This window comes from Jaculus jaculus, chromosome 17 (genome assembly GCF_020740685.1).
Source record: "Jaculus jaculus isolate mJacJac1 chromosome 17, mJacJac1.mat.Y.cur, whole genome shotgun sequence".
NCBI lineage: Eukaryota > Metazoa > Chordata > Mammalia > Rodentia > Dipodidae > Jaculus > Jaculus jaculus.
The window spans coordinates 23,173,894-23,186,734 of NC_059118.1; the positions used below are offsets into that span (position 1 = coordinate 23,173,894).

Consider the following 12,841-nt stretch of genomic DNA (forward strand, 5'->3'; position numbering starts at 1 on the left):
CCCGCCACCTTGCTTTACCTTCCCCTTTCCCTTGCTCTTCTGTCTGCCCATCCCTGAGGACACCGTGGTGGAAAAATGGTTACCAGATGTGCCACAGCCTCCTCTTCAACATTCGTTCAAGACGATGCTTCCTGTGTTATAACTTAATCTTGGGATGACCCATTCTACCTCTCAAATCTTATTGCCACTCTCGTTCCAAAACTGTTAGTCCTCTGGTGCAGCCCCCTCCGGCTTTCCTGTTTTACCAACTTATTTCATTGTCTTAAAACTTCTTTCTTGTTATTTCAATAGGATGTTACTGGGCATGTACTAAATTCAAAAGTGTTGCTTTTCCTTTTCAGTACCCAAACATTCAGAATTTTAAAGCCAAACTGAACAAGTACTAAGGAGAGCAGAAAATATTCAGTGATTCCTTGGTCACTGATTGTGAGAGCTATTTAAGAATGTCCTGATATGTAAGTATTTTTAAAGAAACTATACCCATTCTATGATATGGTCTTCTCGAGCAAGATAGTATAATATGAATATTCATTTAACTGACCACCACCACCAAATGCCCTGGAAACACACATTACCTCTGAACACCATTGAAAGAATTGTGGCCTTTCAGGCTGGAGAGATGGCTTAGCGGTTAAGCGCTTGCCTGTGAAGCCTAAGGACCCTGGTTTGAGGCTCGGTTCCCCAGGTCCCACGTTAGCCAGATGCACAAGGGGCGCATGCGTCTGGAGTTCGTTTGCAGAGGCTGGAAGCTCTGGCGCGCCCATTCTCTCTCTCTCCCTCTATCTGTCTTTCTCTCTGTGCCTGTCGCTCTCAAATAAATAAATAAATAAATAAATAAATAAATAAATAAATAAATAAATAGAATTGTGGCCTTTTAAAGTTCCTGTTTGATTTTGCCAGTCCAGCACTAGACTATTCGGAATCACAGATAGAATTAGACTGACTGTGTATCTAGTCAGACCTAGTAAGCGAGGCCCCACAACCTGCCCCAGGGGCTGAAGAATGTGGTAGTCTGAATCAGATGCCCCCCATAAACCCATGTGTTTTGAATACTTGGACCTCAGCTGGTGCTAATTTGCAAGGTGTGGAGCCTTTCTGGAGGAGGTGTGTCACCAGGGTGGGCTTTGGGGTATCATAGCCAGTTATAGCCCTTCACAGGGCTCAGCTTACTCTTTTTTTTAATTCATTTTTTTGTTTATTTTTATTTATTTATTTGAGAGACAGACAGAGAAAGAGGCAGATATATATATAGAGAGAGACTGGGCATGCCAGGGTCTCCAGCCACTGCAAACAAGCTCCAGACGCGTGCGCCCCCTTGTGCATCTGGCTAACATGGGTGCTAGGGGATAGAGCCTTGAACTTGGGTCCTTAGGCTTCACAGGCAAGCACTTAACCAGTAAGTCGTCTCTCCAGCCCTCAGCTTCCTCTTGTTACTCTCCACCAGTTGCTGTGACAGGATGTGATGCACAGCCTCTGCTATACCACCCTTTTCCTGCCATGCTGATGCTTCCCCTCCAGACTGGAAGCCAAAATAAACCCTTTTCTCCCACCAGATGCTTTTGGTCAGGTGCTGTGCCCCAGCGATGAGGAGATAACAAGAACATGGAGCACTAAGCCCTTACAACTTCCATGCCAGCATTCTCCCCATACCAGTATCCTGCCTTGGGCATACAATTTCAGAAAAGCTTTTATCTGTTCTTCAAGCTTTTATCAGACATTACTTCTCTCTATTGTCCTTTTTCTTTTCCTGCTAAAGTATAAGCTCCAGTGAAAACAAACCCTGTCTTTCTTTTCCTTTCAGTTGCTAACTTGTCATTAGGTACTTGATAGTCACTTCCTACTTGAATGTTGCCTTCCTCCTCGCCATGAACTTGCTGAAAGTTAACACATCACAATCGTAGCTCATGGGAGAGAGAAGGGGTAGCTGTACTGTGAGCAGCTTGGAATGGTGTGTGAAACTTTCTGGACCTTTCTATCTTGGGGAAATGGTGGTCCTCATTAAATTCTCAATGGGGTCTATACTGAAAAACAAACCCAAAGAGCTCAATGTCCCCATCTTGGGAAAAAATGCCAGAAGAGATACTGACTTGGACACGTTCAGGCTCCATGCTACCTCCCCCTGGATTAGTTTTACTCCCAAAGATGCGAGTGTTCCATTCCTTTGGCGTATTTCCAAGCTTGGAATTTCTCAGGCTCAAGTGGTGAGGTAAGCAGGAAGGTCTGGGTGATTACTAGGTAATGACACCAGGGCTCCCCACCAGTAGAGAACACAGAAGCCCTCGCCAGTAGTGCCTGAGCACAGACACTGTCCCTGCCATTACCTTTTCGGCTGGGAAGACGTGCTGTTTCATGAAATGCTTCACCCTAGCAAGGACTTCTCGGCCCTTCCTACTCTGCGCAAACAACTGCTTGTCAGCATCAGCCTCCAGCAATGCGGTATTGAAGGTCCTGGGCCAAAGAAAACAAAAAGTGACAAGGATGTTCAATCATCCCACTATTATATGTTTCTGAAAATCATGTAAAGTCTCCTTAGTTAATGACATTTTTTTTTTTTTGCACGTGTATATATGTGTATGTTGAGCAGGTGCAGTGGGTGGAGGCTAGAGGCTGACAGGTGTGTCTTCCTGAATTACCTTCCATCTCATTTTGGAGGCAGGATCTCTTGCTGAACTTGAAGGGCACTGGATTGGTTAGACTGGCTGGCCAGCGAGTCCCAGGGATCTTCCCGTCTCTGCCGCCCCAGCGCCGGGTGGGCGTGACTGGCCCGGGCACTTGCACGGGGGCGGAGGATCTGAGTTCGGATCCTCGTGCTTGTGCAGCCGCCACAGGACTCCCTGCGTCATCTCCCAGCCCTGCGTTTCTTTTGTTGTTATTTATGTGAGTTGGTTTATGTTCGTTATTTTTTTGTAATGCTAAGGATCAAACCCAGGGCCTTGCAAATGCTAAGCAAGCACTCTACCACTGAGCTACAACTTTAGCCCCATAGCGTTTTTTGTCTTTCATATTATGGAGTAAAGGTGGAATCATTTCATTTTCAACATTAAACGTTAGCACTTGAAAGCCACATTTAGAAAGTTGAAGCCTGGCATGACTTAAATCGATGCTAGCTTTAATCTTTACTTAAGTCAGCTGTCATAATCACAGGAAGCAAGGAGTGTCAATCATTATTCTTAGCATATGCCTTACACATACCACTGTAAGGTTTTATATGAGATCTCCAAGGATCAGCGTGAGACACAACAGAGTTGGTTTTTCTACTGTAAAGATCTCAGGTTCCCATGTATAAAATGAATGGTGAAAACCAACTGTTCCAATGCCGTATCATGGGCACTGGGTTTCTGCAAACTTTTTGGGGACAACATCACACATCGTTGCATTTACAACGGGAGGATTAGGCAGCCAGTGCGTGTTAGATACTGCTCTGCTCATGGAGACGTGAGTTTCAAAGACACAAAATGTTGCAACAAAATTTTATGAAATGTTACAACTGTGGGGAAAAGTAGTGTTTCTAAATTGATAATACGTAATGTGTAATTTTTAAAAATGCAATGTCTGAGTAGCTAAAGTATTAGAAGCAAATATTTGAGAGTTTACCTATACGCTTGAAAACTTATACATTCAAGTAAGGAAAACACTTTTAATCATAAATATGGGAGTTTTCTTTATATTTTTGGTCAATTTATTTTAGGCATATAGAGATTTACAAAAAATAAAAATAAAATAACAACAAAAACTATCCTGATTGGCAACAGCAATTCTGGCATCAGTATTAATAACTTCTGGGCTGGAGAGATGGCTTAGCGGTTAAGGCACTTGCCTGTGAAGCCAAATGACTCAGGTTCGATTCCCCAGGACCCATGTAAGCTAGATGCACAAGGTGACACATGCGTCTGGAGTTTGTTTGCAGCAGCTAGAGGCTCTGGAACACCTATACTCTCTCTTTCTCTATCTGCATCTTTCTTTCTCTTTCTCTCTCTCTCTTAAATAAATAAAAATAAGGATATTTTAAAATAATAATAATTTCCATCCCCTTAATGTTTTTAACTTCACATACCTAGCATTTGTTAGCTGAATGACTAAAGACACCATGTGCCCCCAGCCCCTCTCTCTTGAACTTGTCTTACATACATGGAGCTAGTAAAGGCTCTAATCTAGGTTACCCACAGGGCCTGTTTCCTTACCTTTTTGACAGCTGTAATCCAGTTTCTGCCAGAGGCCGCACCGTATTGGCAAAGAGAAAGCTATCCTTAGAAGAATTATTTCCCAAAAGATATCTACTATAGACACCCTATAAGTAAATTGATACAGGACAAGTAAAAGTCATTGAAAACTGTCCAAAATAGTCTTTCCACAGTTTTTCATCTATGTGGGGAACTACGCTCACAGGGTACATATATGTCCTTCTGTGTTGTGAACTTATGGCCAGTAATCATAGGTCTGTAAGTTGATGGCCATACTTGTATCATGTAGTTAAAACACTCTCAACCAGGCAGGATTGTAACTGATTTTCAATCCAAAGTGGAAAATGATGTCAGCCATTACCAAAGACAGCAGCCCTGCAAGTGATGTCATCCTTTAAGATCACTGCTTTCCCTCATGGATATCAAAGTGGAGTAAAAACTGAGGCCAAAGACAAAGCAGTGAGGTGACCTTTACTATTTACTCTTACCTTTGATCCCCAATTTAGATAAAACTGTCTCCTTTGAACGTGTTAATGATGCTAGTCAACTTTTGCATAATTCTCCATCTCTGTGCTCACAACACAACACAACACAACACAACACAACATACTTCTTCCTCTCATTTGATAGGTTATCTTCACTGTCTACTTGAGTGATTTAGAATTACCATGGTGCCCAGCATGATGGTGCATGCCTTTAATCCCAGCACTCAGGAGGCAGAGGTAGGAGGATTGCCAGCCTGAGAGTAGACAGTGAAGTCCAGGTCAGCCTGGGCTAAAGTGAGACCCTACCTAAATAAAACAAAATAGAATTACCATGGAATCATACCCCTGCATGTGTCTATGAGGGTGTCTCCAGAAAGGTTTATCTGAGGAGGAAAGGCTCATACTGTATGTGGGTAGCACTGTCCCATGGGCTGGGGCTTCAAATGGAATCATTCATCTCTCCCTGCATGCTGACTATGTTCACAAAGTGATCAGCCACCTTGTGCTCCTGACACCATGTGTTCACCGGTATGGACTGTGCCCTAAACTGTAAGCCAAAATGAACCTTTCCACTCTCACATTACTTCTTGTCAAGTACTTTGTCACAGCCACAGACAAGTAACTAACATGCTCCGCAAAACAAACAACTAAATTTCACCATTTCCATTTTATGTTCTTTTGTTTGCTTCATTTTGTGTTCTTTATGCCACAAATTTTTGTAAAGATTTTTTTATTTTTATTTTTATTTTTGGTTTTTCAAGGTAGGGTTTCACTCTAGTGCAGGCTGACCTGGAATTCACTATGTATTCTCAGGGTGGCCTTGAACTTCTGGTGATCCTCCTACCTCTGCCCACCATTGCTGGGATTAAAGGAAAGAGCCACCACGCCCAGTTTTGTAAAGTTTTTCTAGGCTCAGTTTCACATTCTGGTTAGAACAGGGTGTTTCTGATCATCTCTAAAACTACTAAAAAATTTTAATCAGGATTTATGTCAACATTTTATTTGATATGAAAACACTTTAAATCTCCAGCCTATTATGTTTATTTGAAGTGATTAACACCCATTTTAAGAAACCCATCTAGTGAGCAAGAGCAACTCTTAGGATAGGTGTAACTCAACTATTTCCTAGAAGAAATTTAAGTTGTTTCAGGGTAACAAGCATTCAGAGGACTGGAGAAAAACATTTCCTTAGTTTTTATTTTCCATTCCTTTTTATTTGTAAAATCACTTATGATTCTTCTTCTAAATCCCAGTCTTGATGAGGCACCTTAATTTCTTAAATTGCCTAAGTAAGTTTCAAAGCACCTGGAAATTGAATCAGTATAAAAAGGAAGGCATCTGTTTAGATTAAAATGTAGTAAGGGTGTCTATTCCTTTTCCTGTTTGATCACGTAAATATGACTGCTAGAAAATGGAAAATTTTACCCATCTAGTCATTCAAAAAGATAAAAGACTATTAAATGCTAGGGACTGTACCATCACCATTTGCCCTGATTGGTAAGGAGTTTCTCAGTCTCCAACTGAAATTACTGTAGCTTGTTCAGAAAGTGGCCATTTCCCACCCGCTTCTCTCTACTTTATCACTGTATGTCTTTTTTTCTCATCTTTCATCTTACAGTAGCAATGCATTTCATTACTCAACTTTTCTCTCTCACTGAAGTCTTTCTATAAACTCTGGACTTGTGTTTTACCCAAACCTAACACTTTTCCTTTTGAAAAGCAAAATAGCTTAAGAACAAAAAAGAAATAAAAACAAAGGCCAGAAAATATTGCAAACATCACATTAGTAAATATTTCCCATGCATAAAATAACTACCTGTGCTATTCCAGCCAGTTTGAAATATGAAAGTGCGAGGAAGAAGTTCCAGTTGGGAAGATTAGAATTAATTCCCCTGCATTTGCAATATATTGAAATAAGTTCTTCCATCGATGGTATTCCTATAATGACAGTATATAATGTAAACTTTAATATCATAGTGAATATTTCAAAATCTCATAGCATAGCACATAGAAAGCAATATGACATGTAATACAAAAACATAATAACTATTAAGCTAACTACATGTCCTAAATATTGGTTCCTGAAATAACACTGCTAAAAGGAGAATGCTAAATTCAGAAAATCAGTAAAATTCATTAGAAACATTTTCAAGAGGCAAAAACTAAAATTGCAAGATATATTTTTTAGTTATGACAATAATTAAGGCAATTTTACATTAACAAAAATTTAGATAATTTAATGTGCTTTTGTACCTGTGCTTTCTTGGATACAAGAACCTTTATTTATCATTGGAAGTGTCCTTGGCCAAAAGTAAAACAGAGAGAGATGAGCTAAGTCTGACAGAGGGTGACCAATGGTTGAAAGCTCCCAATCCAGTATTGCTATAACTCGAGACTGCAATTAAAAAAAAAGAAAAACAAAACAAGAGGTCAGGGCTAGGGATGGCAAAGTGGTTAAAGGATCTTGCTTACAAAGCATGCTGGCCTGGGTTAGGCCACCTCCTGATGATGGCATGCACCTGAACTCTACACGCACATACAAATTAAAAAAAAAAATTCAAAAAGTCTTTGGCATATTAAAATCCAAAGTCTATGAAATAAGGAAATAGACTAAACAGTACATTTACAAATAACATTTTCAAATAAAAAATCAATATGAGGCTGTAATCCGCAGTCTTTTTTTTTTCTTTTTGGTTTTACAAGTATACACGTGTGGTGTGTGTGTTTGTATGTGTATGCGTGTTCACGTATGTGTGCACATCTAGGTCAAAAGTTGACGTTGGGCGTCTTCTTCTGTCGCTCTCCACCTAATTTACTGAAGCAGGGTCTCTCGCTTGAACGTAGGGCTTACTTAGCCCGCGTGTCCCTAGGGGCGCTCGGTTCCTCCTGAGCACCAGGATGGTGAGCAGGCCACCATGCACGGGCAGAACCACACAGGGGCTGAGGGTGGGAACTCGGGTCCTCAAACTTGCCGGGCAGGTGCCTGAGTCACTAAGTAGCCCCGCCACAGTCATCAGCACTCATGACTTACAAGGATCCGGCTGACGGTTGTTTGTTTGTTTGTTTGTTTTACACCTCAGTTTTGAAATAACCAACGTGGCTTGATTTTCTAGAGCTGAGGCCTTTGGTTCCAGGACTGGCCATCACAGCCCCTGCATTGTGCTTTCTGCTGCTTTAATATTGTAGTTCCAAACAGAGGTGAAAACAGCTGAAACTTCTCAGCCTAGGGTAATCGTGGTTAAAAAAAGAAATGCTGATAATTAACTAAATATATTAAGAGTTAATGTATAAGCATTTGCTTTGATGATGAATCTAGCTATAAAACAAGTATTACATCATTATAAAAATATGGCTAAATTTACATAAAATAACCGCTATAAAATACTCTTCATGAATACAAAATCTGCCATTACAAAATGACATGGTAAAAAGTTATGTAACGTAGAACCAATAAAATGGAAAGTCCTTGTTCTACTTCATAACAAGACCAAAGGGAAAATTCTGTCCACATGTGTATATTTTTATAAGAATATGGAGCAAAACAAATATGAGAGGAAAAAGCAATTTGTAGGATAATAAGTTTGGCATGTTGCAGTAATTCAGACGAGTCTCCCAAGCCAGATCGAACAGTGGAGCTCATAGAATCCACGGGAGTCCCGTAAGCCTCCGCGCGCTTTTGCGTGGCTTGCACTGCCCTTGCTTCTGTGGCAAAACGAACACGCGGCGCTGGAGCTGTGCAGGGTACTGCCGGCTCTGAATCAGACGACATTAAAATCCTAGCCTTGTGTCTGATGGCTGTGTAATGCTGGGCAAATTATTTAACTTCTCAGATCCTCAACTTTTTCACCATACATCCACCTCTTTGATAAGGTTAGTGTGAGGAGGCATGACATGAGAACAGACGGCTTAGCAGTTCCTGTCAAAGTACCTGGCACGCAGCAGGGGACTCACACAGCTCGACACAGCCGGCAATCTAAAACTTGCCACTCTTGCTATGGGGAGAACTGCTCCCTTCTCACGACTTGACTTTATAAGACCTTTTATTGCTGTGGTTATATGGCACTGTAAGTTACTGTACTAGCTCTGTTGTGCTGCATTAAAATGGGTACATTTTCTATAATTCTATTTATTTTTTATGTTCTTAACAATCAAGGAAAAATGATACACTTCCTTATGTCATAAAGGTTTACTTATTTTTATTTTATTTTATTTTTATTTATTTATTGAGTGTGACAGAGAGAGAGAGAGAGAGCGAGAGAAAGAGAGCACTAACAAACTCCAGATGTGTGCGCCCCCTTGTGCATCTGGCTAACGTGGGTCCTGGGGAATCAAGCCTCAAACCGGGGTCCTTAGGCTTCACAGGCAAGCGCTTAACTGCTAAGCCATCTCTCTAGCCCAGTTTACTTATTTTTAAATGGAAATTAACAGACTTCTCTAGAATTAAGTTTCAAGATATCTAAAATATTTTTTGAATCTACAAAGCTATATAACAATGGTTAATCAGAAAACTTGGTGGTTCATCCAATTATATAAATTACTATAAATTAGTTATCAATAATTGAGAATCCTGGTGACCTTTGTTTGTGTTCAGATCTACAAAAACCTTAGCATGACTTCTAGTGGGTGAGGCAAACCATCACTAGTTTATGCTACCTCTACTGATGAACTGATGAAAATCGTTTCTGCAACTTGGGGACAGTGGAAACATTTTCATTTGGTGATTATCTTCCATACAGGTATATTTTTCTATGCAACCTTTTTTTTTTTTTTTTTTTTTTTTTTTCTGAGGTAGGGTCTCACTCTGGCCCAGGCTGACCTGGAATTCACTATGTAGTCTCAGGGTGGCCTTGAACTCATGGCAATTCTCCTACCTCTGCCTCCCGAGTGCTGGGATTAAAGGCGTGCGCCACCATGCCCAGCATGATTCTACAGATTTTATTAATAATTATATATATTGCCTTTCAAAGAAAACAAAACACAGGTAACACAAAAATGGTAGATAAAAAATGTAGGGATTGGAGAGATGGCTTAGCAGTTAAGATGTCTGCCTGCAAAGTCAAAGGACCCAGGTTCAATTCCTAGGACCTACGTGAGCCAGATGCACAAGGGGCACAAGCATCTGGAGTGCATTTGCAGAGGCTGGAGGCCCTGGGTGCGCCCATTCTCTCTCTCTCTCTCTCTGCTTCTTCCTCTCTCTCAAATAAATAAATAAAAATAGAATATTTTTAAAAAGATTAAGGTAATAGGCCGGGTGCGGTGGCACATGCCTTTAATTCCAGCACTCGGGAGGCAGAGGTAGGAGGATTGCCATGAGTTCGAGGCCACCCTGAGACTACTAGTAAACTCCAGATCAGCTTGAGCTAGAGTGAAACCTTGCCTTGGAAAACAAACAAAAACAAAACAAAACAAAAAAGATGAAGGTAGAAGTAAAGTTATTGAAAATTGAGTGCCATATACAGTTATTGTGGACAGTAAATTTTGTTTTAGTAGACAAAACAAAGCGAGAAGCATGACCTGTCACAATGTTAATGGAGATTATAAACACATTAGGTGTTCAAGAGGGATGACTTTTCTTGGCAATGAGGCTTAGGAAACATGTCACCATCAAGCTACATGAAGAAGGTTAAAGTCTTCAGCACAATGAGGGGACTTCAAAGACACGTGATCCTAGAAAGCAGTCTATGATGAAGGTGAGACCAGGATGTATGCTGACGTCACATGCTGAGAGAATATTGCATGGGAAAAACAAGTCTATAGTCTGAGAGGAATGGAAATGGTCTGAAGAGGTGAGTTTTTTTTTAAGCCACTTATTAGCAAGGCGGGGTTGTACATAGCTAAAATCTCAGCTTCATGGGAGGCTGAGAGAAGAATCATGAGTTCAAGGCCTACTTTGGCTACAAAGGAAGAGATACTGTCTCAGTAAGAGGTGGGGAGATGACTCAGTAGTCAAAGGTACTTGCTTTGAAAGCCTGCTGGCTGGAATTTAGACTCCTAGTACTCATGTAAAACTAGACGAGAAAAATGGCACACACATCTGTAAGGAGGCAGAATCAGGAGAATCTTGAAGCTTGTGGGCCAGCTTGTCTGGCCTTCACAGTGGCAAGCAAGAAGAAAGCCCCTGCTTTAAGCAAGGTGGACAAAGAGGCCCCAAATACTGCAGCCATTTCTCTGACCTCCACACGCACACATGCACACACATACATGCACAGACACAAAGGGAGGGTCTGGGACATAGCTTAGTGGAGGAGCTCTTGTTTAGAATACATGAGGCTCTATGTTCATTCCCCAAAATACATAAGTCACATTTGATTAAGGTATGACACTATATTCTAGATGAGGTTATGCTGCAAAAATATGATGACTCAAGTCAAGTTGGAGAGATTGTGTAAAGCCAATGGATAAGAAGTGCCTGCAAAATAAATAAATAAATAAGTAAATAAATAAAAAAACAAATAAGTGTCTGGAACAGTAAGTGACATATACTTGGGAAATTTACTAATTGTTAATTACTTATATTCATCTATGGTCTAAACATTATTAATTAAATGGATACTAAAGAAGGGTAGCTAGTTTAGTCAGCAAGGCAAGCATGAGGACCTGAGTTTGATCCCTTGCTTACACAAAAATGCTAGTGTGGTTCATGACCCTGTAATGCCAGTACTGGGGAGATGGATACAGGGGTATCCCTGAAGCTACTCAGCCAATCTAGCCTAACTGATAAGCTCCAGCCAATGAGGGACCCTGTAGGTAGCATTTCTGAGAATGACACAAGACTGTCCTCTGACCTCCACATGTACCCAAACACATGTGAACCTGTACACACATGAATACATGAATGCGCGTGCGCGCGCGCGCGCGCACACACACACACACACACACACACACACACACACACACACACATATAAAGGGGGAAAGGGACAGCTTTTGAAATAATTGCCTAGGACCATGTGGCCCTTACATGGTAAGAAGTCAAATGAATTCATAAAGAGATCATAAGAGTCTAACATAAGAGCAATCACAAAGAATGTATAAAGAAATAAAAGCAACTTGAAAACATTGTTTTACTTTTGTTGTGAAAAATATATAATTAACATTTTATATTGTATATGAGAAATAACCTATGAAAAGAAAAAAAAAAGAAATAAAAGCAGCTTGGTGTGATGGTACATACTGGTCATCCCAGCAGGTCTAAGCTATACAGGGAGACCCTGTCTCAACAACAACAAAAAAGAACAAATAAAAGAGTAGACAGCAACAGGGACATGCTCAAAGGCAAGGGGTTTCAATTGCCAGGTCGCCAAAGGTGACCAGTTCTAGTGGACAAGATGCAGTACTAAGCAAAGGAAGTCTGCAGATCTGAGCTGAAAATCTGGTGTTGGTGTTGCCATGGACTGCATGATTCTTGTGTGGAAAGTCTAACCCCGTGGCTGCTGTCCCTCACGATAAGGTTGGAGCCTTCCAAGGACAGAGGAGAACATTATCTCCTCCACTTACCACATGAGGACCCAGGGTGAAGGCCAGTTGCAATTGTGGAGGATGCCAGCACCTTGATTTTTGACTTTGGTCTCCAGAATTATGAGATGCTTATTTGTTACTTAACCTACAGTCTGTTATGAAATTCCAAACTATGATAACTACTGAAGTGCACTTACTACAGAACATTTTAAAAATATTTGTCAAGTAAAAATATTTTTTAAAAGATCTCCATGTCTTTTTTAGCTACAAAATTTTTATAAGTATGTTTTTATCCAACTATACCGAAAATTTATAGACAATGAGAAAGTAAAATAAAAATCTGGGGCTGGGGAAATGGCTCAGCACTTAAAGGTGTTTGTATGCAAAACATGCTGGCCTACTTTACATCAACAAGAGACCCGGAAATGCCGCCCACATGTGCAAATAAATAAATAAAAATTTAAAAAGAAGAAAATCCATCAGAACAACAAGTTTTCTTTTACGTACTAAATCAGTTTCTCCTTTATAAGTCAATACAGAAAATTCTGCAAGGCAGATGACTTCTGAAGAACCGGGAGTGATGTGTTATCTCAAATCTAATAAATAAGTACAGATAAGTTTTAAAATTTTTTTGAAAACTGTTTTGTTTTTAATTAAGTATATTTGTTTTTCTAAGTTGAAATGACAAAATTTTAATTTAATTTCATGGCTAGCAATC

General features: G+C 40.3%; 1 protein-coding gene across 1 annotated transcript in view; it reads right to left on the minus strand.

The window, feature by feature from the left end:
* Acad11 (acyl-CoA dehydrogenase family member 11) overlaps positions 1-12,841 on the minus strand; it is a 76,617-nt gene that overhangs the window by 49,788 nt on the left and 13,988 nt on the right. The window contains exons 6-9 of the mRNA XM_004664330.2: positions 6,920-7,061; positions 6,483-6,604; positions 4,182-4,288; positions 2,322-2,448 (exon numbers count right to left, since the gene is read on the minus strand). Coding sequence (XP_004664387.2) covers positions 2,322-2,448; positions 4,182-4,288; positions 6,483-6,604; positions 6,920-7,061 — 498 coding nt within the window. The remainder of the gene's footprint in view (positions 1-2,321; positions 2,449-4,181; positions 4,289-6,482; positions 6,605-6,919; positions 7,062-12,841) is intronic.